Here is a 27405-nt window from a genome sequence, read left to right as displayed (position 1 = left end):
CGGTAGAACAACCGGTGCCAGTGTCCCTCTGGCCGCTAGCGGCGTCCCTCCAGCAGATGGCGCCCTTAGCATTTGCCTATACTGCTGTAAGTCCAACCTCTGTACGGGGCAGGCCCAGCCCAAGAAGATAAATTTGTATCATTTCCTAATATCGGGGCTCATTCTGACAGAGATCCTGTGACAGCTCTGTCACTCTGAGCCCAGCGCTGCCTTACTTTATATGTGACCAAATAAATATTTCATCTGAGAGCTGAAGATTGACTCCGGTCTGTTCTTGGGCTTTCAACAAAAGAATCGGGTGCTAACAAATTGGTGCCGTGACCCGGATTGACTGACTCTGAGACCGCGTCCAATTGAGGACCGCCAGAGTCGATCGGAGGAGAAATTTTCTCAGACAATTCCAGGGCCCTAAAACAAAAGTAAAGCAGAAAACCATTTTTCCATCTGAAAATTCTGCACATTGGACATACTAAATTAAACTGTCTGATTAATGCTACCCTCTGATCGCTAAATTCGCTAAAATTATGGTAAATTATAGGACAATAAATAACTGTTTGTGTTATCAGCTGAATGGTCACATGTAAAGTATAAACACACAGACTCACGTGAGGGAAAGTGAATAAGTGTCCTAGTTTAGTTTAAATTGGTTAAATCTAAAAGTTTTATCGGACGCTAGAGTTCCGCTTGGAGCGATACCAGACTAGGTCTGATGCCACATGGAGTGAAGTTTCCTGTATTTTTGTAGAAAATACAGGGAAAGTTTGTTATTTTTCATACCAGTGTGAGGTAGTTTTCTACTTGATTGATGTTTTTACTGTGCATGTGGCAGTGTATCGAACAGTGGAGACTGGTCAAGAATTCCTGCTCGACCATAAAATAGGCGTTTTCCCAGTTATTAGGCTACTTTGTTTTTGTCAACACCGTCACCGTAATGTTTTTTTAATTTGAAAAACATATTTATGTATTAAAAGAGACTATTACTTTAATAACTCAACAGCACCAAAGAAACATATTGTAAGTATATTCATTTAAAACAAATATAACTGCCTCTGACGGTGGTGACACTAATCTGACGGTGGTGGCAGTTGCCTCATTACAACATACAATTCCAAAATTTATACCACTCAAGTCAATGGCTTCTTGCTTAACAACTTTATTTAACTATTTGGTACAAAAAATAACAATCCTGAGCACTGTTATAAGCATTTTTCAGACTTCAGTCATCACTGTCAGACAGAAAACCTGACGGTGGTGACGTCTGACGGTGGTGACAAAAACCTGCTCTTTCACATGATAAGCATGAGTTGTTCACATTAGTCAGCTTGTTTCCCCCCTGTTGCTACCTGCATCAGACCTCTTCTTAAAAAGTATACATTTATTCCATAATCTAATCTAATATTTTTTTATACAAAAGTGACGGTGTTGACATGTTATGGTTGTGACAGTAGCAGTGTCTGAAAATATGAAGAGATTTAAGAGAAAATAGAAAACTTGAAAACAAGCCTGAGTGGTCTTGAAGCATGCAGTAGAGCTGAAGGTTTGAAAAGGGGTCCTCAGGAATGTAACTGACCTTGTATTTGTAGAGTTTTTTGTTTTTTAAATAAATATCTGACGGTAGTGACCAATATGTGGGACACATTTTGAGCAACCACAAAATAATAGTAAATATTGTTCAAAACTCATCGTTTTAGTTTTTAATACATATTATGATGTACTCTTTCATGTGGTAAATATATTATTCAATAAAATTATTACTTTTTGTTGTTTTAATCAAGTTGAAATGATTATCTCCTATCCGAGGACAACGGATGGTTATGTGTAACCTAGGTTCTCTGAGTGGAGAGACTATCTCTCCACCCTACATATTCCATATGTATGGGGACTGACCCCGCTGGGGCAGCTGTTGTGGATTACTCTTTAAGACACATCACCTGTGGTGGCCACACACTGATTGGCAACCTATGGCTATATAAGCCCCACCTCTGTGTGGCCACACCGATTAACATTGATTGGAACGTGTTTCAGAGTGGCTCATAGCTGGAGAGATAGTCTCTCCACTCAGAGAACCTAGGTTACACATAACCATCTGTTCTCTATCGTGTCAAGACTATCTCTCCACCCTACATACTATTCCATATGTATGGGGACTCTGTAAGACACACCGCGAAGAAACCAAGCACACCATGCTGCCCCCTATACTATTCCATATGTATGGGGACTCTGTAAGACACACCGCGAAGAAACCAAGCAGACCATGCTGCCCCCGCGGGAGTACAAGCAGCAGACAAATTCGAATGAGATGTCACTGCCACCAGAGCCACCCCCCTGCTCAAACCAAGGAACTATTTACAAATATGCATTATGTACACCCCCCTAGCCTCGGCGCAAGACGCTACCGAGGCCCAGCTAGCCCTGCCAGACACGAAAGCCAGCTGCAAAGGAGGGAAGGTCATCTAGCCCTACGCTAGCCCAGAAAAAAAGAAAAGATCACGCAGGGCCAATGTGCTCCTAAGAGCCATGGCTGCGGATATTCAGTCATGTCCTACTGTACCACGCCCAGGACCCGCTCAGTGAACGGGGTGTTGGTTGCCACATTCATGCAGTAAAACCTAATAAAGGTGGACGGGGTCGACAAAGAGGCCACCGTACAAATCTCAGACAGGGTGGCACCCTTCCACAAGGCCCAGGAGGTAGCCAGGCCCCGTGTGGAATGTGCACGCACCCCTGCCAGGGCAGGCTGACCTGCCTCCTTATACGCCTGTTGGATTGTCTCTACCACCCAATGAGACAGCCTGGACTTGGAGACTGGTCTCCCCAGACTGTTAGTCCTGTAACAGACAAAGAGCTGGTCTGTAGTCCTGTTGGCACGAGTCCGCTGAATGTACAGTGTTAAGGCCCTAACAGGGCACAATAGTGGCCTCCCACTAGATCCAGCACCACCATCCTGAGGAGGGCGGAAAGGGCGCAGCTCCAGAGGCTGATTGCTATGGGGCTCAGACCAGACCTTAGGGTGGAACGCAGGATTTGGGCGCAGCACCACCCCAGTATCCCCAGGCAAAAACCGGCAGCATTCCTCATGCACTGAAAAGGCATGGAGCTCACCCACCCTTTTTGCCGACACAATCGCCAACAAGAATGCTGTCTTGAGGGAAAGCCATTTCAGCTCCACTGTTGCCAGTGGCTCAAATGGCCTGTGCCGCAAAGCCGACAAAACCAACTCCATATCCCAAGGGGGGACACTTGGCCTTCTGGAAGGGGGAGGAACCCAACGAGCACCCCTAAGGAACTGAGTAACAAGGTCACAGCAGTCCCTTGTCAGTTTACGAGGCCCGACATGGGCAGCCTTTATGGCTGCCACCATCCCCTTCAAAGTTGAAGGAAACTTCCCCACATCCAACATTTCCTGGAGGAACCGAAGGATATCAGGAGCCATGCAGGAGAGGGGATCCACCTGTCTTGCGGAACACCATGATTGAAAAACCCCCCAACGGTAGGAATAAGCAGCCCTGGTTGATGGAGCCCGGGCTCCCTGCAAAGTGCCAACCACCGACTGGGGCAACCCCATGGCTAGGAACTCGGCCCTCTGCCCAAAGCCTGAGACCCTGGGGAAACGGATGAAACAGAGTCCCTTGGGCCTGGGACAGGAGATCCCCTCGAATGGGTAGTTCCCACGGTTGTCCCTGAAGAAGGGGTGCAATCTCTGCAAACCAAACCATCTGGGGCCAGTTGGGGGCAACCAGGATAAGGTTCACTTCCTCCACCTGGACTCTCTGTTTTTTTCCATGGGGAGGATTGTCCCTCCCCATGGAAAAAAGAGGGGATAATGCGTGGTCTCCCTGGATGCAAAGAGGTCGGCCACGGCTGTGCCGAAGCGATCCCATATTTGGCTGACAACCTCTGGATGCAGCCGCCACTCTCCGGGGAGGGGTCCTCCCCTTGAGAGCTGATCTGCCGCAAGGTTCATCTGACGCGGCACATGTGTAGCCCTCAGGGACTTGAACCGGGGATGAGCCCATTCCAAAATTATCCAAGCCAGTCTGCAAAGGCGAGGGGAACCCAGGCCCCCTTGCCTGTTGATGTACGCTGCTGCTGCTGTACTGTCGGTTCTCACCAGCACATGGCGGGCACTGGCAGGAAGTGCAGAAGACCCAGATGGACTGCCTTCAGCTCCAACACATTTATGTGCTGCGCTAACCAGGGTCCCTGCCAAAGGCCGCTGATGCCCTCGCCTTCGTGGACAGCCCCCCAGCCTACCAGGGACGCGTCTGATGACACTACCTGGCGATGCAACACTGGCCCTAAAGCCTTCCCCTGTGCCAAGTTGGTTGGCTCTTGCCACCAACGGAGAGATGCACGCAGTTTGCATGTCACCAACACCCGGGCTTGCAGGTCTCTCTGTGGGCAAAGCCCAAGACCCAGGAGGCAATGCTGCACTGGCCGCATGTTCAGAAGAGCCAGGGTTATGACATGCACTGTGGCAGCCATCAACCCCAAGAGGCGGAGACACAGTCTCCAGGTCACCGTGGCCCCAAGCTGAAACTGGGATAAGCAAGCCCTGAGGGCGTCCTGTCTCGCAGGAGTCAAGGAAAGAGTCCCTGCTCTGGCATCCAACCACATGCCCAGGAACTCGGTGGATTGTGTGGGACGTAGCCTGCTCTTTCTCTTGTTGAGACGCAGGCCTAGGTACTCTAGGTGCTACAGGATTCGAGTTACAGCTCTGCTGCACTGTTCCTTGGAGCAAGCACACACCAACCAGTCGTCGAGGTAATTGAGGATGCGAATACCCTCCCGACGCAAGGGTCCCAGTACCGCATCCATGCACCTTGTAAACGTGCGTGGGGCAAGTGATATGCCAAACGGGAGGACACAGAACTCGAATGTTCTGCTGTTGAAGGCAAACCGGAGATAACGCCTGTGCCTTTCCCATATTGGGATCTGAAAATATGCATCCTCCAGGTCTATCGTGGTAAACCAATCGCCTTGGAGGACAGCTTGACGAACCCTCGGCACAGTCAACATCTTGCAACATAGGGGCCTCAAAAACTTGTTCAGCCCCCTCAAATCCAAGATCAGCCTCAGCCTCCCATCCTTCTTGGGAATGAGGAAGTACCGTGAATAAAACCCCGCCTGATGATTGCCCTGCATCACCTCCCTGACGGCTCTCTTTGCTACGAGAGTGTCGACCTCTGTCGCCAGAACCTCCCTCTGCTGGGGATCTGCCACCAGCGTGAAGGTGGCCGACTTCGTCAGAGGGGGTGGGTGTAGAAATTGCAATCGATAACCCTGTGTCATGGTGGATACCACCCAGGGGTCTGCCCCAAGAGTTTCCCATGGAAGTTTGTGCCGGCCTGGGAGGCAAGGGGGGACAGGGACTCGGTAATTGTCAGGAAGAAGTAGATAGCGTGGGGGCCCCTGGCCACGGCCTTGGCCACTTTGCTGACGACGTCTAGCCCTACCACGCCGGCTGGCCTCCAAATGGACCCTCAGGTCACTGGAAGCTGCAGAACCCAACTGTGGTGGTTTTGCCTGCGGGGCTGGCAAAATGTGCTGAGTGAGTGGGGACTTAGTGGGGGACATCAAGGCCCCCAGAGCCTGATCCATGGGAGGTGGAGGACCGCAGCCAATCCTCTCTCGACCATGAACACCTGCCAGCCTTCTGCACAGACCTGACCGACGATGGGCTTCCGCTGGCTTCTAAAACTGTTTTAAAACCAGGTCTTCCACATCAGGAAGCAGTGGTACAGTAAAAGGCCGTGACTGGGTTGCGTCCACATCATCAAACCGGGAGGCCCTCTGACCTTGCTCTACCGGCATGTCAATCCCTAATGCTTCAGCAGCCCGAGTAAGAAGCTGGTGATAGAGAGGAGAGGTCACTTCCTGCTCCTGCTCCCCTTCTATCTGCTTACACTCTACACCCCCTTGAACCGGGAAGAGGTCTCCATCCTCTGCATTTACGGTCAAGATATCAATGTCACCGTCATTAGATGCATCTGACATGGGGGATGCTAGATGCAGTCCCTCCTGCCCTTGCCACATGGAAGCAGCCTGGACAGTAGGTGCCCTTACCAAAAAGTAGTATACTCAAGTAACTTATAAGTATACTTTTTATGAACTAAGTATACTCTCTGTGAACTAATACTTAGGTAAGTATACTTTTCAGATTACTTTGAATGTACTATCAGGAATATACTTAACAAAAGTATACTTAGTTTATACTGATGAGTACACAGACAAAGTTTAAGTATAATCCAAGTATAACATACTTGATATACTTTAAGTATATTATCCAATAGTAGTTAAAACTTAGTACAAGTATATAAAAATGTTGTACCTGCTTGCAACATGGAGTGTTATTTTACTGTATTAGCTGGCTTGTTGTATAGCTATTTTACACATTGGCTGCTTTGCCATAACACATACACTGTGAGTGTAGTGTACTGCTTATACTTGACTACATTTACACTTAAATACTACTATATTTATGTATATACTGTTTATAGGTTCAAGGTTGCCAGTTGCCACACACAAGATTTGGAAGTACACAATGCTCAAATCACAATTCAACTCATACTTAAAGTATCATCCATCTTTCTTTATAAAACACATTTAAAAACAACAACACTGTGCCAAAGTGCTTTACAATTAAAAAAAAAAAAAGAAAGAAAGAAAATACACACTGCACATGAATCATCATATTGTAGTCACATTCATATACATTCAGCAACATACAAATGATAAATGTCATCAAAACACATCTTTCGGGACCATATTTGGCCAGATTGCACAAACATTACCAGTCTTCTTAACATTAATGAAATTACTCTCTACCCCAGAAATGAGCATCAGTGTCGATGTAGGACTGGCTGGTACATTGTAAGACTTGGATGTGTGTGTTCCCACATTTATACATGCTTTTGAAAAGATGATCAGTTTAGATAATGGTCCAAGGTCTCAGTGGGGTGAAAGAGTGTTTTTCTGTCAGGTCATTCATATTTATCTAGTTGGTTCTCTGTTGGACCTCTTGACCCAGGCTTGAAGGGGCCCTACACCCATAATGAAGGCTGTATATGTATTTTTCTTTTTGAATGTTATGATAGTAACATAATATAGATGTAGTATTATAATACAGATAGAAATATAATATGACTTGAGTCATATTATATGACTATGATATGATTTGAGTATGTATGTGGGTCATTCCATGTCATTTCACCAAATGGCCCACGCACTTGGGTCTCAAAAAATTCTGAAAAATTCACCAGTTGTTCCTTATTTATCCAACAGGCACACTGTAAAATTGTAGTTTGCTCGGATGGATACTTTTTGAGATACGGCCAATTTAGTGAGGGGAGTATGTGTCAATTTTGGTGTGATGTTCGCACGTCCTTATTTTTCCTCCATTTTCAGGTGTCAGTATCTCAGGAACTACACCACATAGGAAACTGAAATTTGGTACGATAATACACCTACTCTCTCAGAATATACAAAAACATCTGTCATACATCATACCTGGTAGGCATGCCAGCACCTCAAAAATGGAAAAAAAAATTATACAGGTTTTGTGGTCGACCATTTTTGGGCCTTCAGAAAACAACTTTGTATTTGCCCCAGCTTCTTGATTTTTTCGGAGCTTTGAGATACATACATGGACTGTTCAAAGCATTAATGACTAGTAAGATATATGCATCGGTTTCTGGATGGCAGCTTCTCCAAATCCCAAAAAAAATTTTCATGTCACATTTTCATTGGCCCATAACTGCATGTAGGAATGTCTTAAAAAATCTGATCTTTGTTTTAATTTAAAGTTCAAAATCGATGCGCCAAAATCGCACCAAAATTGACACATACTCCCCTCACTAAATTGGCCGTATCTCAAAAAGTATTCATCCGAGCAAACTAAAATTTTACAGTGTGCCTATTGGATAAATAAGGAACAACTGGTGAATTTTTCAGAATTTTTTGAGACCCAAGTGCGTGGGATGTCCTGAAAATTTGGTGAAATGACCCATATATATATATATATAGAGAGAGAGAGAGAGAGAGAGAGAGAGAGAGAGGGCTATAGTATAAAATATAATAGAATAATATAATATATAAGAGAATAGAGTATAATATATAATAGAATAGAATATAAAATTATATAGAGATGTGAATATGATATGTAATTATCATTTTATAGTGTTACGATAGAGATATGCTATTATATAATATATATATAATATATATAATAATCCATTGTTAGTATTCAGTATCTATGAATGATTCATGCTGGCCTTCTGTTTGTTTTCAGCATCTCACATGCACAAGTTGCAGGGCAGTCTAGTCACATTCATGCACATTCGGCAATGGGATTACATACAAATGATCAACTTCAACCAAAACACATTTCTTCTGAACCATATTTGGCCAGATCGCACAAATATTACCAGTCTTCTCAACAACATGGATGAAACTACTCACTACCCCAACTTGCGGGTCTTTACACACTGGCCTTCTGTTTGTTTTCAGCATCTCAACTAAAATACAACAATTTTTCTCACACTCACAAGTTGCAGGGCTTTGATGTTCACAGCTGCTTTTAAAAACCACAAGGTCTCCAAGCAGGCAAAATGTGCCATCATTCAAGCGTGCTGCATTGTTAGATCTTTTTTTTGCCTTTCATACCTTTCACTGTGGTACAGCACTCCATCAATCAAAAAACATCTATATGACCAAAAGCAGTCACCAACAGTAAAGTGGTTACCCAAAGATCGACACAAGTTTTGTATAGCATGCCTATTTGTCACATTTGCTCTCACAGGGGGCTGCCCAAACCCTGTAACACTTTCATTCAGTACCTCGCATTTTTCAGTTCTTTGTTCATTAAAGTGCATTTTTTCGACAAAGGACTGAACCTTTGGACATCTTATCTGTTTGAACCTTTTTGGCAACTCTCTCCACAAGAGGAACTTAGAAGAAATTTGGGAGGGGACATATTGGGTTCCGTGAAAATACTTTAGCAGAGTGCCCATATTAGATTCAAATACAAATGTCGACGTAGCCCATAATGGACCCCAATGTCTTACACTCTGGTGGACATGTGTTAGCAAATGTATGCTGAATGACATGTTGTGTTCGCCATAGAGTCTCTGGAATTGTATCACAAATTTCTTTAGAGACAGTTCAGACATGAATGTACAGCTAGACTTGACCTGATCTTGTAGTAGTGTATACATGCTAAAAACGAGGGAGGGAGTATGCCTTTTAAAGCAGGCAGAGCATAAAAGAGGAGAAATGCTCGCCACTCCGAAGCTTTCCAAAATTTCCTCTCATTAAGCGATCTTGGGGTCCTTGTTACCTCAACAGGAGGTTTTATTTGTTTCAGTCGTCGATTCACTTCCTCTATTTGTCTGCCGATATACCAGGGCCTCTCGTGGTTTTCAGTTTCAAACCACAATGAAGCTATCTGACGAGTGACTCCTAAGCACACACTGTGTTGGTACTCTGGGACAAAACCATTTATCAACTGAAAATGCTCAAGCTTCATTAAAGGAGATGGCCCTTTGACTCCATACACTGGAGTTTTCTCTGTACCAACCATTGCATGCCTGTAATGATCTTTTTCATTTCTAAGTTTAGGTTCTGGTTGTTGGTATGGATAGTTTTTACCGCCTTCATGGTAACAAAAGTCACAACCATAGCGACCATTGAACTGCCTTGTGTTACGTAGCATCGGACGAGCAACCGAGTCACAGCTGGAGATTAGAACAAACACTTTTGAGATGCGATTGTTTCCCTGAACATCTTGCCATTCAACACCTTTCTTCTCCAACAGTGAGGCCTCTTTAACAAAGGGTGTTAGTAATGTAAATACAGATGGTTTACCTGGCCCAAACCACAACGCTGACACCAAAACATGTTTTTTCCTCACTTCTGGTTTTAGCTCTATTATCTGACACTGGATGGGCCAAATGCTACATTTGGAACTCTTGAAGACTGGTGCACCATCACAGTTCCAAATAAGAGACAAATCATCCTTTCCGAGAACTCCAGTGTCACATAGTTTTTGATATTCTTGACCAGACTCTATGTCAGAAAAAACCCCAGTGGTTGTAGTTTTCTCATTAAGAGTTACATCATGTACTTCTAACAGTTGCTTTATCTGTCCATAAAGTGGCAAAACAATTAAGTAAATGCCCTTCTTTAAATTTGCTTCAGCGTCAAAAACTGTGTTGCATGAGTTACACTGAGAAGGGCAGTCTGCTCTAATGCCAAAGTATGTCAGACAGTTTTCACAATAGAAGTGAACATCAAAATCAGAGGAACTACCAAATTCTTTGTTGAACAGGTAATGTGATGCCGGGATAAGACCTGGAAACATTATGTTAAACATTTCCAATAAGTGACTTACTGCTTCGCTGGTTAAATTATGCCGTAACACATAAGACATCAGCATCAATACAGTCTCTTTTTTTGTAAAACTTGCCCCAGGAAACAACAGATCATCTGTTGGTTTGTCTTCTGAAGACACAGGCATGCTGTCCGCATCAGCTTCAACTTGAATCAAATCTTCCTCGGCTCCTTGACTTCCAGCAATCACACCATCATCAGACAGGTTCTCTCCAGGATCTGATGGATCGTCCTCATTCTGCATGTTGACAAAGAAAAAAAAAAAGATTTAGTTTTATTCTTTATTTAATAACTCTATTTCTGAAAAAGGCTGTATAGCCAAGAGATGTTTATTCACATGAGATACCTCTCCACTCAGCTATTTGATTCAAGTAAGGCTATGCTAACTCAGTGGCCTAGTGGTAGAGTGTCCGCCCTGAGACTGGGAGGTTGGGGGTTTAATCCCTGGCCGGGTCATACCAAAGACTCTAAAAATGCTACCCATTGCCTCCCTGCTTGGCACTCGGTATTTGGGGTTGGAATTGGGGGGTTAGATCACCAAATGATTCCCGGGCGCGGCACCGCTGGTGCCCACCGCTCCCTCAGGGGATGGGTCAAACGCGGAGAACAAATTTTGCGTCCTTTGGGATGTGACCATCAGATGGACTTCAACCTTTTTAAGATTACATAATAGAACATTTTGGCTCTACTACTGAATGACTGCGTTGAAATGTAAGCCAACTGATGTGATTAAGATTGTGAAATCCACATTTTTAATCCTGTGGCCTTCTAATGGCTTTCCTATGTCTCCATACCATATACACTACTCACAAAAAGTTAGGGATATTTGGCTTTCGGGGGAAATTTACGGAAAATGTAAAAAGTTCACGCTACAGTGATATTATATCATGAAAGTAGGGCATTTAAGTAGAAGCATGCACTGGTGATTTCCTCATCTCAAACAATTTCTTGAAACAAAAGCCAACAACAGTGGTGGATATACCACAACAAAAAATGTCAATGTCTCAATAACTTGTCATGTGCCCTTGAGCATCAATTACAGCTTGACAATGACGTCTCATGCTGTTCACAAGTCGACTTATTGTCTGCTGAGGCATGGCATCCCACTCTTCTTGAAGGGTGGCCCTCAGGACATTGAGGTTCTGGGGTACAGAGCTCCGAGCCTCTACACGGCGACTCAGCTGATCCCATAGGTTTTCTATGGGATTCAGGTCTGGAGAAAGTGCAGGCCACTCCATCTGAGGTAACCCAGTCTCCAGCAACCGTTCCCTAATGATACGACCTCGATGAGCTGGAGCATTGTCGTCCATGAGGATGAAATTAGGCCTGTGTTGTTCATGCAGGGGCACAATGACTGGATTAATGATGTTATTCAGGTAGTATGGGCTTGTCACTGTACCATTAGGGCAGTTCTGTATTGACTAGACACACCTGCCCACACAGTAACACCACCACCACCAAAGGCTCGTCTGGTGACAACAGTGGCTGATGCATAGTGCTCTCCTTGACGTCTCCAACATCGTTGGCGGCCATCATTTCTGCTCAACATGAATCGGCTTTCATCAGAGAACAGCACTGAGGCCCACTGGTCCCTCGTCCAGCGTAAATGCTCCCTGGCCCATGCAAGACAATGACACCTGTGCCTGGTGGTGTGGTCAGGTACCCTTGCAGGTCGTCTACCACGCAGACCATGCTGATGTTAACGGTTTCGAATGGTCTGACGTGACACTTGGGTGCCTCTCACCTTCCTTAAACGTACCTGGAGTTGAGTGGCATTCATCATCCGGTTCCGCAGGGCACTGTTCACAATGAAGCGGTCATCAGTGTGGGATGTGGCCAAAGGACGTCCACTTCTATGCCTTTCTGTGACTCTTCCAGTCTCTTTGTATCTCTGTTGCAACCTGCTGATGACACTCTGTGACACTCTAAGCTCAGTGGCCACTTCCGTCTGAGGACATCCTGTTTGAAGCCTCGCAATGGCGAGGTGCTGCTGATCAATTGTTAGGTGTCGTCTTGGTCTCATGATGTCAAAATGTGAACAGCATGATGAGGAGGACTGTTTAAATACCAATTCTAATTGAACCAGGAAATTTATTGGTCGATTCATGGATCAAACACCTGTTGTGAATTTTGCCGTTAAACTCCTTGTTAGAGAACAGCAACTTGTGCAAAAAGTACTGAAACATTGAACAGTTGGACATGTGCATTCAAAAGTTTACAGAAGGTCACATTAAGTTCACCTGTAAAGGTTATAATGCATTTTAGGTTCATCCTGAAATTTCACCTGAAAGCCGAATATCCCTAACTTTTTGTGAGTAGTGTATGTTTGTTCAGAAATTGTGTTATATTCTGCTTTGTTAAAAGGCATTTTCATCTGAACTGTGTCTGTCACTGTCTGATTTCTCTATGCATAGGGAGGGAAACTGAAAACTGCACGCCTAGCGGTTGCGTTCCTGCTGTCAGACACATTTCGGATAAAAATGCATTTTATTACATTACGTAGTAATTAGTACATTACATTGATTTGAGCGTTTATCCAGACATAATTCTGGGAAAACCCGTAATCTAACACAAGAACATGAGTAGCTGTGCCAGGCTAGGAAATTTTCTCCAACAGATATTAGGTCTCACAGACAGTCTCACAGACAGTAAGACAGTCTCACAAGCAACAATGATGACACTAACACTAACACACTAACACTATTACACACTACCAAGGCTATTGAAGCCAAATATAAGTACATACCACTGAAGGCCCAGTCATGCTTTCTTCATCTGAATCTCCCTGCGTCAAGTCTCTACTCGCTCCTTCGTTTTCATCACCCGTGCCCTCAAGATTCTCCTCATCAGCCTGGCTCTCCTCAAAACGAGATGCATCTTCCTCACTCTGAGGGTTAAAACAGAAAACAATATGATTTACCGGTAGTTTTGTTCCATTTCATTTCTAAGCCGAGTTAGTCTCAATAAGGTTATCTTTCTATGTTACCGGCTTACTTTACATGAGATATTGTTATAAACCGAGTCGAACCTGCCCATCCAAAAGAATCTGATAAATCATGCATGTAATAAATAGGGATGGGCACCTAATAGAAAGGATGGTATCGAAAGTACAGATTCAAATAGATACTACCTAGTATTGATTCACTTATGATAGAAAAGGTGCCTTATTTATGTACCTACGATGACTGAGAGTGCATGAAAACGAGTAAGTATGAACGGAGTTGGGGTCCTTTTTATTATCCAAACAGATAATAAAAGTGTATGATTACAGGTAATACAAATATCATGAATGAAATTTGAACGTGGCTGACAATACTATTATACTACTGAAGCAAAATCTAAGTACATACCATTGAAGGCCCAGGCATGCTGTCTTCATCAGAATCTCCTTGCATCAAGTCTCTACTAGGTCCTGTGTTTTCACCGCTCATGCCCTCTTCAGGATCAGATGCATTTTCCTTTGCCTGCAGATAAACATACAAAAATATCACATTTTATATTCCATTTCAACACCAGCTGTTCTAGTCTATGCAGGATTATCTTTTTGCGTAGTAGTTGACAATATGTTTTTTTTAAGTATTTTTTTTGGCTTTTTGCCTTTATTTGATAGTAGACAGTGGACAAGAAAGGGGGAGGCAGAGAGAGAGGGAATGACATGCAGGAAAGGGCTGTCCGACGCGGGATTCGAACCGGGGCGACCTGCAGTGAGGACTGCAGCCTCTACATGGGGCGGCTACTCTGCTCACTGCACCACTTGCTGACCTGACAATATGTTTTTGTCATGGTATCTATTTTTATCTTGGAACAACGTGGAGAACACAAAGTTAACCTACCCTTTTGGAAACTGTATTCTATTTACCAAAATCATTGCACAGTGGGTTAGCTTTAATCCCCCACATTGCATAGTGGGTTAAGCTCACAGTTATGTTTTCTTAACAAAAATATTATAAGGCAGGTGTAAGAAATAGAGCCAGATATAACCCTATATGACATAGAAGACATAGAGCTGATGTGATTTGGATACTAATGAGCTCTGTTCAACCAGCTGGGCAGCTGTAGGAACATAGGCTAAGCGCATAACTGCAGTCCCGTTCACTACTTCCTGGACGAGGCGTACACATTGGTTTCCTGTGAAATACTATTGGATGAAGTGATTAATCAGATGTGGTACAAAACCCTGAAATAAATCACTTCATCCAATAGTAACCAAAGTGAGCTTCCTCCTTGAAGTACTGGAGCTGGACTACAGTTATGCCGTAGTCTAATTAGTCTAACCATACAGCTGGTTAAAACTCATTCCTTAGATGAAATGTTCTTTGGAGGAGCTGGTCACCTCCAAATCGGAGATGCATGACTGAAGTATGTAAGCACTAACAAGATACACTGTGAAGGTGTCTGAATTGACAACATACCTTTGAAGATCCAGGCATTGCAACCCTGGAACCCTTGCCCAGGTTTTCTTGGGAATGCGCCAAGTCCTCCTCTCTCTTTCTCTACAGGTTTACCAGTGAAAAGAAAATGAGTTAAAGAAGGTCACTTAATTACAAGGGCATATGAATGGCAAATACAGAATCCTACCTTGCTATACTAGCTTGAAGCTACCTTACTTAATTCAGTTAGCTGGGAAATGTATCATTTTCATTTATTGACAAGACACTTGCCAATTGGTACTACTTTCGAATAGAAAGTTCTGGAATAAAATATATTAGGGCCATGGGTGGAAAAATGCAAACCCATCACCTGTGAAAAAGGTGACAAAGAGCCCTTACACACAGATCAAATTAATTTGGATTTAAAAAGTTTATTTTCACCAAAAGGTGACAAATTTGCACCCCTGCATATTCAATGGAGACCAATATGTCCTTTTCAGCCAAAGTCCTAGCCATTTTAGTCACATAGTATGAAATGAATTGATAAAATGGTGTTCTTTGCAGGAGTTAGAGAAATGCACAAATTCTTGTATTTACATCAGCAATCACACCATTTGATGAGTAGATGACATACAGCTGATTGTGTATTCATTTGTGTGTCTGGATTGGCTAGGTGTTTGTATGTTATAGGCTACCGATACTGATGTGAGATGTGTTGAGGTAACATTAGTAAGAATCCCCGGTTTGTTTGTCTACTACAGTGACATATTCTCAACCTTTTCAGGCCGTGAACCCCCAAAATCATATTTGAACTTGGGATCCCCCCAATTTGTTTTACTATTTTCCACAGATAAATATTGTGAAAATAGCAGATCTACAGGCTCACAACGCCTCGTGTTGCATGGCATTGTGAGCCTGCAGATCAGCTATTTTCAATTTTTGCCATCATTATAATATTATTAAAATCATTATTATTATTATTATTATTATTATTGTTATTATTACTACTACTACTACAATTTGGCCAATGTTTTTAGCAGTTTGTTGATTGCTTAATCACTTTTGAAGCAGTATTTTTCTTTGAGGGTCTTACAAGTCCCTAATTTATCAGTTCACTGTCATCTGGGGACCCACCCATAATTCTGTGGGGACCACCCTGGGAGTCCAGACCCACAGGTTGAGAACCACAGTAGGCTACGTCCTTTTCAATGTTGGTTTTCTCCGGAAAATAAACTTAGCTCACAAAATGTGGCACAGGTCGCTGGCACTAGCTGGCTAGCAATAACAGACAAAAACGACTGGGTTTTGTAATGAAAATAATGTTTGATCGTTGACACCGATTTTATAGGATACCACACTTTGGCATAAGACCGGGCCGGCGCTTTCGGACGATGTGTGTGTGTGTGTGTGTGTGTGTGTGTGTGTGTGTGTGTGTGTGTGTGTGAGTGAGTGAGTGAGTGAGTGAGTGAGTGAGTGAGTGAGTGAGAGAGAGAGAGAGAGAGAGAGAGAGAGAGAGAGAGAGAGAGAAAACACATACTCTGATCTATCGGTCATGTCACCTGAGTATTATCTACGTAACTTACCTGTCTTTTCCATCTGTACTTGGTTCTCCTTGGAATCTCGTCTGATTCGCTCTCCAAATACTTCTGATAACCTCCACGTTTTTGAGCCATAATAAACTGCTCTAGTAGGCTAGGCTGATACATCTACGGCTAGGCGAGATGGTGGCTAGGTGAGAGCTGCGTGCCCGGTCTTGTGCACTGCGCATGCGCACAGGGCGTGCCGCGTCCCCACGCATCCCAGAGTCCTTTGCTACGAAGACGGTTATCTTCTAGCAAACGCGCCAAATAACGTTAGCTAGTTCAAACGTGAGCAGTCATGGAGTATGCGCTGTTTTATTTCAAAGTCGACAAGACTGTGGAGGTCGGACCAGTAAAATCCATCAAGGATGAGGATATGAGTAAAGTTGACACATCAGAAACTATAAAAGAATGCCCTGATCTGACGGATGATGAAGGGTGGATAAATGTTAAGTGGACCAGCAAGGGGAAAAAGAAGAAGAAGGAAGAATATTTTCTTGCCAAGGTCTTGCTGTTCAGTGGTAAGTAACTGAATATCGAATATTATCTGACTTAACTTATCGTACTAGGGTGACGAAAAAGCTTTAGCTAGCTAAAAAGCTTAGCTAGCTAAGCTAACACTTAGCTAGCTAAGTGTTTTTTTTTTTGTTGTTGTTGTTTTTGTTTTTTTTTAATACATTGTGTTCTCCCTGCTCTTCTCGAGAGTGGGGCAACGTCGAATTAAAGCTGCAAGCAGCGTTGGACGGGCCCTCACACCTGTGCCCCGCGTCCCCCTCGTGCCCGTCGGGAACGGTTGTGGACACTGACTTTGAGGCCTTCTAAAATCCAAACGGTTCAATTAATAATTTGAGTGAAATTCATGGACATTTCAGTAATTTTTTTTTTTTTTTTAATTTGTGATGCAAAGTGATTATTCTGTGAAATGACATTTATTGCAATTGAGTCAGGGAGAACTTACAAACAAGGTGGCGCCACATTCAGTTCACTTCGAAGCAGCCTTTTGCCCCCTGGCCGCACGTGCAGGTCCAATTGTTTGTAACGTGACACAAGAAATCCGTCTATTGGGTCCTTCTTCTTTTTTGAAGCAAGTCTTAGTTCTGTGGTGTTACTTTCCACGTCCAGCGTCTCCATCAGCTCCACTGCCCTCTCTGCCCACACTGAGAGTGAATGCCTCCTGAGTCTCTTGGGCCGCGTTCAGACTGCAGGCGAATCTGATTCAAATCAGAGTCCTTCTCAAATCCGATTTTTAGGGCTGACTGTCCACACTGTTTTTAGCAAGTGTCCAAATCGGATCTGGCTCTGTTCAGACTGGGCCACATCATTGAAAGAGTCCGCTTGATGACTGGTTAGTCGGATCTGCATGCTGCATTTGGATTTAATAACTCTTTTCTTCCATCCAGATGACTACAGTGACCTTTGTAAAAAGAGGGAAGACTGGTGCCAAAGCGGCGCAGATATATGGGCAACCCGTAAAAGAAAAATAACCCCCCCCAACAAGTTGGCTGACCAGGAGGACAGACCAGCGGAAAAAAAGGTGATATACACTGTAAAAACTGCTGGGTTAAAAACAACTCAATTTGGGTTATTTTGGAAACCCAGTGCTGGGTCAAAAAGGGACCGATCCAGCACTGGGTTGTTATAACACAGCACAGTTGGGTTATTGGTCTGACCGAGCATGTTGGGTTATGTTTTCTACCCAAAAAATGGGTAGAAATGACTATATTGATGGGTTAAACTTACCAAAAAGTGGGTTGAAAAATACAACCCAAATTCTGGGTTATCGGTATTATTTAGGTTAAAATGACTTTTTTCACATTCACACACACAACAGTGAAACAGTGACCCTTTGGTCTATCATCTTCATCTACCTTCATCTACTATCTTCATCTACCCGGTTTATAATATTGGATTATGTGATTGATAAGGCACTTTCAAAATAATCCAATCCAAATGTCTTTCTGTAGCAGCTGAAGGTGTTTAAACACCCCATGCAGCAGACCACGGAGCAAATGAAAAAGAAGGCTGCTGATGATATGGTGGAAGCACTCAAGAAGGAAATAATGACGAAGAAGGTAAATTATTTAAATATTGACAGTCATGGCTCATGCAGAATTTTGTGTAGTCACTGGAATGTGAATTTTCTGCAGATGCTGACTAGTGGGGATGGTTGTGCCAGGATTTGATTTGGACTCTATCCATCCACACAGGGTTTCCGCTACATGTAATTCATTGTGGCGCACCGCCACTGCAAAATAAAAGCCGCCACACCTTCGGAATGATTTTTTTTCTTCCAGATGTTAAAACAATTTTAAAAGGATATATATACATATATATCATATATATTCAACAACGCTGAAGTCCCCCCCCCACAGTTTCAAAAAATCCTAGAGGAAACCCTGCCACAGGTGGTACTATAGCACCCAAATGAGAACTTTAAATAAACATGTTTCAGGCTCTTTTTGACCTACCGTCATGATATTTTTGCACGCATAGTACATTGCCTCCAGGGGAACAAATATGCATCATAGCAGAAACCACAACCACCCTCAATTCTGATTGGTCCACACGTTTTGCTCAATATCTGCAGACACAGTAGGCCTTTTTCTAGTTATTGTTGTTATGGTGTAGTCCATTAGGGAAGAGGATTCTGAGATGCAAGACCTCCCCGTGGAAGACATCTCCATGTCAGATGATGACCTGGAGCCTGACCTGGACTCTCACCCTACCTTCCGGACCTGGGGCACAGCGATGCTCGAAATAAGACAACTTAAAGAGGAGAACAAGAGGCTGCGGGAGGAGAACTTGATCATGAAGGGGGAACTACTGGATGCAGTGACCCGTAATATTTCGATTATACATTTTCCAGCTTTCCCAGCATGGTAGACTGGCTTGGTATAGGCAGAGTAATTTTATGCAAGTCAGCCCAATCAGCTAGGGGTGTCCCATGTCAGATTTTGAGTATCTACCGATCTGCCGACTCCCGATCTGATACTTCTGTATTTTTTCATATTGGATAATCCAATCAAAAGCGACCATTTGTATGTGTAAAGGAAGCATTGTGAGCAGTTTTCAAACTAAAGGTATCAGGCTAAAAGCACATAGAAGGTCATGCATCTTATTATGGTTTTCTTTTTTACATGGATTTTATTTTGTGCCACTGCCACTGACTGAAAAGGTTGGTGGCAACTGTGCCACCAGTGTAAAATGTTCGAGCTCTGGCAAGGATTTTCTATATCGCTGTCTGAGCCGTTTAATGGCAGTCGTGCTTTTCCATAGCCAGTGAACCACAAGGGTGCGTTCAGGTTAGCCACAAACGTTTGTTGTGCTCTATGGAAAATAGTTTGTAAATTTAATGTTCACTGTGTTGCTGAAGTTGAAAGCATTACATTGCTCTCTATTGTACTGGACCATCTCCCATTATGATACTCTCTGGTACAGGTGAAACTGAAGCCTCATCACTTTACCCTCCTGTATATTCATAGATTCTAGAGTAGGCCTACTCTAGAATCTATCAATATACATACAGTCATGGTTTTGCACCCTTGTCTTATAATTTACAATTTTCACTGTCTGAACAGAGCTCTCCGGGGTTGCGCGGCAGCTAAAGAAGGTTTTGCACGGAACTGCTTCCACAACAAATCACCGAAGGTATGGATTGTGAGGCAGCATGCTTCTACTGATTGTATTGATGGGAGAAATGATGGCAGGAAAAGTTACTATCAAACCACAAAAAAATTTAAGAAACAATAACAGGCTGGTTGGGCTGGTAGTCTGGCAGCCGAGGGGGTGAACCTTGTTTAGTCAGAGTTTTTTTTTCCTGCTGTTTCTTGTAGCTTTGGGGTCCTTCTTCAAAATCCTAAAGGGTGTCCGGTAGAGAGACCACCTAAGGGATCAAAACGACCCCATGCTGTCTGTCCTCTATAAACCCCGAAAATGCTAACCGGGCACTGTCCAAGATTATGAAGAGGGACCCCCAAGCTAAGATTTCCTAATGAGATGACTCACAATGTCGCGGTTTGCACCATCCTCCCAAATTGATTTGGAGAAATGGGTTACTGATGAAGTGTTCTGATTTCTCCAGCACTCCTATGCGGTACGCCTCAAGGCCCACATCTGACATACCAGCACTGCAGGACACTCCCCCAAGACCACCATCTGAAGGACTAGAGTCTGAGATGACAGTAAGTATCACATGTACAGTATTCCCCTCATTAGGGTAACAATTTTAAATTGTCTTCATGGGAGCAATATGAATTTGAAAAGTGGTTTTGAATGTTGCATTGAGTGTAGCTGTTTACAATTAAAATAAATTGGTAAATATTAAAAACGTATGAGGCTGGAGTTTGGCCAAATTATTCAAATTGCATGAACTTTTATGTTTCACAAATAATATTTAAAAAAAATAAATAAAAATTTAGCTTTACATGTGCACTCTTTTAGAATGCACCATGCAGAAGATGGGTAATTGTTATACCTTTTGTAGACAGAGCTCTTCCTTCTTACAGACTGAATGTCCGTTCCTAAAAAGGGGCTCTGAAAGTGCAGCTACCTCCACTGACCGAAAGGATTGCCTTTAGTGTTGTGTGTATAGGATTCCCCTTGGTAGGGAATCCTTGCATTAAACAGGTCTGCTTATCAAGTCATTAAGGGATGGTCCTATGACGGTATAAGCGGAGCGATTAATAGTTGCCCTTCCCTACCGGTGTCTAAGGTCATGACTGCACTGACACTGATGCTGACTCTTAGAGGTCTGTGACGACTGTGTTTGCAAGAATATGGACTCTGTTCTGTAAGGAGATACCTATTGCATATCTATCAGCATAGTACATTCTACAAAGAGTGCACATGTAAAGCTAGAATTATGCATTTTCATTATTTGTGAAACAAAAGTTCATGCAATTTGTGACGAATAATTCTGCCGACGCCAACCTAATACGTTTGTAATATTTTACTTTAAACTTTAAAATTGTAAATGTAATTAATAATTACAGACACTGCAGCTCAACACACATAACTGTACGCACCTATCCTTTAATGTTTTTAGAAGTACAGTACTGATCTAGAAGCACAAATTGGAGACCTGTTACTTCACACTCCTTCCCCACCTCTAATCCTCCGCCACCTCTAACCTTTCCGTCACCACTTGACATACAGTACATGTACATACTGCACGTGTGTAGAGTATCTAAATTTTATACATTTTTTACATTGTTTTGCAGGTCGATCTTGTTCCGGGCTCCGGGGTTCGAGTTCCCAAGTACAAGTTAAGTGCCCTTAGGACAAGCACTCCTGCCACCTACATCGGGGACCTTGCCATCCTCGTTTTTGGAAAAGAAACTCTTTCAGAGTCGAGCTTGACCGGGAAGCAGTCTGGCGCCCACAAAGATGTGGCGTCAAAGCGACCACTGGATGAAAAGAAGCTTGAGGTTATAAATGGTGAGCTCTTCAGTTGTGATTTATAGCCCAGCTTGCTTCACATCAATTAGTTAATTGCTCTCTTGAAAGGATTTTGGTTAATCTGGCTCAAATTTGTGTGTGTGTGTGTGTGTGTGTGTGTGTTTAACAGGGCATGTTAGGTCCAAATACCCAAACACCAGCGTCCAGGAGGTCAGAAGGGTAATTCGGAAGAAGATAAACAACATCAGCTACAACTCTAAGAAAAACTAAAGATCCATTTCGAAAAATGTTGCACTGGCTGGGCACTTTATTTTGATTTTTTGATATTTATTTTAAGTTTTATGCCCCCTGATCTGATGCCCGGGGATGTCTTACCCCCCTCTGTCCTGATGAAGACCATGTAGGTCAAAACATGTTGACTTTTTGTGTTAAATAAAAACCTCCTCGTTCTTAACTGAGTGCCCGGGTCTCCCTATTTTTCTGTTTTATAGTGTTCAAGGTCAAAGTTGTTCAAAATTCAAGTTGTTCTAAATTTATTGTATTTTTGACACAGATTAATTAAATGGTAATTGTGTATGAAGGTTCAATGTCTGCATTTGAATATCTTAAAAGGTAAACAATCAGACTTGTGGACTAGTATTAAGATGTTAATTTGCTGTATATGAGTACTCTGCATTCAAGTAAATTGTAAGTAAAGGAGTAGTGTACTATAATTACTGTAGCAGTATTTACTGCTAGTATAAGAATAGCGCAATTCAAGTGCATTGTAAGTAAGCGGGCATAGTATATTTTGAGTATATAAATGGTATGCTTCAAGTATGACAACAGTTTAATTCAAGTATGGTTGTAGTATGCATCAAGTATAAGTAAAGTATATTTCAAGTACATTGCAGGTAAAAGTAGTGCACTTATAAGTTTATAAAAGTGCAATGTAAGTAAAGCAATAGTGTACTTCAAGTACACTAATGAGTTTACAAATGGTTTACTTTAAGTACAACTCAAGTACAACTCAAGTACATGAAATAGTATAATTTAAGTATACTTATATATACTTCATTAATACTTAAGGAAGTCTTCAGTAGTGTACTTCAAGTACACTAATGAGTATACGAATGGTTTACTTTAAGTACAACTCAAGTACATGAAATAGTATAATTTAAGTATACTTATATATACTTCATTAATACTTAAGGAAGTCTTCAGTAGTGTACTTCAAGTACACTAATGAGTATATGAATGGTTTACTTTAAGTACAACTCAAGTACATGAAATAGTATAATTTAAGTATACTTACATATACTTCATTAATACTTAAGGAAGTCTTCAGTAGTGTACTTCAGGTACACGAATGAGTATATAAATGGTTTACTTTAAGTACAACTCAAGTACATGAAAAAGTATAATTTAAGTATACTTATATATACTTCATTAATACTTAAGGAAGTCTTCAGTAGTGTACTTCAAGTTCTTTGAGTATATAAATGGTTTATGTTAAGTAAAGGAATAGTACCATTCAAGTACAGGTAATAGTATAATTTAAGTATACTTATATATAAGTAAAGTAATCTTGAAGTTTACTTGAGTATACTCAAAAGTGGGCCAAATCAGGGTACTTTTAGTATAAGTATACTATAGTAAGTATACTAACTAGTACATATGTAAGTACACTACTAGTACATAAATACAAGTATACTTGGTAATGAAAGTATACTTGATAAAGTATACTCAAACTCCACTTAAGTATACTTGGAAAGGTAAACTAGAAGTTTACTTCTTTTTGGTAAGGGTGGAGATGCAACTGCAGCTACCGGAGAGGACATCGCCCTTAGCCTGACAGACATTACAGAGGGATGAGGTGATTGTGCCACTGGGTCATCCAAAACTACCATTCTTGGTTGTTTGGACTTATGCAGCTGCTCAGTGATAACGGCTGGGTGTTTGACAGGGAAGACCCGAGCCCTAGCCTCCCTCACTCTAGCTGGCAGTATGAAACAATTCATGCAGAAGGCGGGATCTTGACTGGCCATGCGTGCATGGTCCAGCCCCAAGCAATGCACACACTGGTCGTGACCATCCTCCATAGGCATCTTAATGCCACAGCCCAAACAGGTATGCCCTAGACTATCCATCCTATGCACCAGTGGCACTAATCGCCCCTCATACAATCACACACCAACACACGGAAGTAAACTGGCGGAGGTGTGTGTGCTCCGCTTATTTATTTATTTATTTTTCCCCGTCGGAATTACCCGTGGCCAGATACGCCCGTGTCCTCCAACTAGGTCGGATTTACGAGCAGTTATTGGCAGTATGTGTCAAGCAGCGCTGCCGCCGACGCACACATGCTGTGTTGTGATCAGCTGGGAAGCACGCTCCACGTTACCTCCGACGAGGTCGGATTTCACGGGAGACAATGGCTTTCTCAAGCCGTTGTCACAAGCTGCCACGCTTTCACCAGCCTGGGCAAAGACAGTTGCAGCTACCCAGAGAGGGGCCCGTAGACCAGCTCTCCCAACACGAAGTAAGTGGATATTGCACACAATCTGTCACACACACTACCCACGAGAACACACACAACTGCTTGCAGTGGAAATCAAGGAATTGGCGTGGCCACACAGAGGTGGGGCTTATATAGCCATAGGTTGCCAATCAGTGTGTGGCCACCACAGGTGATGTGTCTTAAAGAGTAATCCACAACAGCTGCCCCAGTGGGGTCAGTCCCCATACATGTGGAATATGTAGGGTGGAGAGATAGTCTTGACATGATAGAGAACTGGTTTTGTAGGCCATAGGCCAACATATAATTATTTAATTAATAAAAATTAAAAATAAACCTATAAAAGAACCTTACAAATGTGCAAAGGACCCCCTGATTATGCCCTTGATTCTTTTTATTCATTAAAATGTTGTAAATTTCCAACAGAAATAGCATTTTTCTTAGTGGGACATGATGTATCCAAATTCCCAAGAATCAGTGTGTTGCAGAGGTGACAGAATTAAAACGAGTGGATAGACTGGGAGAACCCCCAGCGATTAAGCGCACAGAGTACTAGACTCCGTGTAGAAGCTTCTTAATAGGGTCCCCACTCGGGCGCTGTGCCATTCACCCTCTCTGACTAACACGTATATGTATTTAATGATGTCGCAAAAAGTTGTTGACAAATGGATGGAATGTAAACCCGGTTCCTTGGGGTCAGTGCTGTTAGAAACAGTGATGAGGTGGCAGAAGAAAGTACCAAAGGAGGAAGAAAAGAAAGGTATGGATACGATTGTGGATTGGGCTAGGGAAATGCAAGAGAAAGGAATGTCTGGGGGAGGTGAAAGCGCTCCACCCAAACGGGATTTTAGCCTGTTTTTGAAGCAGGCAACAAGTAGTGTGGACTAGGCAAAAGTGAAGTTGCATGAGACAGGAGTAATGCAGAGAGGAAAGGCAGAAAAAGAAGTAAAAAAGACAGAAACATTTCTGACTAATTGCCAGTGGTTTTTTTTTTTTTTTTTTTGGGAGGGGGAAAAGTTAAATTCTCTATTCAGATGTTGTCCTCTGCACAGCCAAAACACCAGGTGCCAGTTAAGAATCTAGCTTCTCCAGAGACAGACTGTACCGGGCTTAGAGATAACACGTCCCTACCACAAACAATTGATAGACCCTCCAGAAAAACGCGATTATGCGATTTATGCGATTCCCGCATAAATCACCAAAATGTCGCTGATTATGCGGGGGTCAATTATTTTCCAAAAGGGCGCAAAATTCCTGCATATTTCGCATATTTTGCGAAATATGTGGGTCTCACTTGATTTCACAATTTCCGCATAAAATGAGAAAACTATAACAAAAATAAATAAATGGAGTTGTGATGTTAAATTATATGCGACGCCCAGCCCGACGTCATCAGCTCGCGCATTCACAACACAACACAACACAACACAACACAACACAACGAGCTAATGGAAGAACGGCGCCCACAGGAGAGAGAAAAGATGATATTGCACTGAACAGGGTTCCCACAAATGGTGCAGTAAGGCTCTTAAACTATTTAGACCTATAGGTTAGGCTCATTGAGAGCTGTTATTTTTAGAGTTTAGAGTTGATGTTCAACAGTTGAGTTTAAACTGTTTTTGAAAACATTGTAGCAGGGATCCGTTTCACAAAGCAGGTTTAGTCTGTTAAACCTGAAATGAGGGAAACTTTTAGTTTTCCGTTTCCCAGAGGGAGGTAACTTAAGCTCTCAGTCAGTTACTGCAGTAACAGAGTCCATGAAACTAACCTGGTCGGGACTAGGTTTTTCTCATGAAACCTCGAGTTTCTCTCTGTGTCCGCCCTCTTTCAGCCACACATGGTATTTAACTTCCTCATTCATTCAGTCAGCAGGCGAGATTTGGCGTGGCGTATTAGTTCTGCTGTCTGTTGTTTGAAAAATAATAATTAAAAAACAGTCAGTAGGCCTTTATTAGAAGTCCATTAGTAGTTAAGTGGCGACATTTTTTCACGAACATGGCATGTCCTTTCAACAACGATCCCGTGGATGAAGGTGCAGTGTTACTGCACAGAGAATTAAATATTCGTCGCGAGATAAGACCGCACATAGATGTTTATGCCAAGGTCTTACCTGTTTGAACAATGTTTTTATATTTCATCTTAAGCTGCTGCCAAGTGTGCTTCTCCCCCGCGGGACTGCACCTAAATGAAATAAATTAATAGGCTAACATTCAAGCAGTTTTCCCCTGTAATATTATTGTGATTGCAATGGACTACATTTAAACTTACGCATTGACCTGAGCAGCAATGTTCTCCCACGCCGTCTCCGTCTTGCAGTAAAAAACATGTTCAGACTCGCTGTATGAATCCATTAAGATTTCCAATTCAGCTGGGGTGAAAAACGCAGCCCAACGCTTCCCCGTTGCCATGGTGACTCGTCAAATCGGGGCTCCATTGACGCTGTCTTTTTATAGCTGTGGTGCACACGCTTAACTCCAGATGAATGAGATGAGTTGATCAAACTAACTCAGATCAGCTGTTCTGGAACCGAAAACTCAGAGGGTCTGTCTCAATCGAAGGGCTAGATGACTACTAGGTCGCAGCCTACGGTGCCCAAGTAGGAGGCGTCCGACGTAGGTGCCGATATCAAGTTTACTGGAACTAAAAGTTTATTGTTTAAGTTTATTGTTTATTGTTTACCGGAACTAAAAGTTTATTAACTCAAAGTTTAGTGAATTGGGATGGTATAGCCTGCAGTGGATTCCTACGTCATTATTATCAAGGCTTCCCGAAGCGCATTCGAGTGAAGCAGCGTAAAATGCCAAAGTAGGTTTTGAAGGTGTATCAGTGAATACCTGTGCATTAAACAAAACGATAAGCAGTTTAAACTCTCTCAAGATGGACAACATTGATTCTGTAGTTTTAAGTATTTTATTTTATTTTGTCTTTGTGAAGATGCAGAAAATTAAGATAATTGTTACACCTCACAAATTGCAACAGACTATCCCAATTAAAGTAATTGTACACATGGCTACATTGTAACATACCTGATGCGCTGATGGTTGCTATGGAAACATCATGCAAAATGCCTATCTAACTCATCTAACTAAACTTGCATTTACAGGCAAATCCATGGTGGTGATTATAGGCACGAAAACTTATCAAATGTCATGATATAAACATTAAGACGGTC

The 27405-nt window shown here is 42.6% G+C and overlaps 1 protein-coding gene across 1 annotated transcript; it reads left to right on the top strand.

Annotated features, from left to right (window-relative positions):
* The first annotated feature begins 16606 nt into the window (after window positions 1–16606).
* Window positions 16607–20000, top strand: LOC115365862 (uncharacterized). The gene is made up of 5 exons (XM_030061059.1): window positions 16607–16860; window positions 17740–17873; window positions 18304–18411; window positions 18968–19174; window positions 19914–20000. The coding sequence occupies exons 1-5, from the start codon at window positions 16638–16640 to the stop codon at window positions 19998–20000; spliced, it is 759 nt and encodes a 252-aa protein (XP_029916919.1). The 5' UTR covers window positions 16607–16637.
* Window positions 20001–27405: the final 7405 nt, after the last annotated feature.

This window comes from Myripristis murdjan, chromosome 9, assembly GCF_902150065.1.
Source record: "Myripristis murdjan chromosome 9, fMyrMur1.1, whole genome shotgun sequence".
In the NCBI taxonomy this organism is placed as follows: domain Eukaryota; kingdom Metazoa; phylum Chordata; class Actinopteri; order Holocentriformes; family Holocentridae; genus Myripristis; species Myripristis murdjan.
The sequence above is the reverse complement of the archived record's forward strand: the minus strand, read 5'-3'. Positions and strand labels throughout refer to the sequence as shown.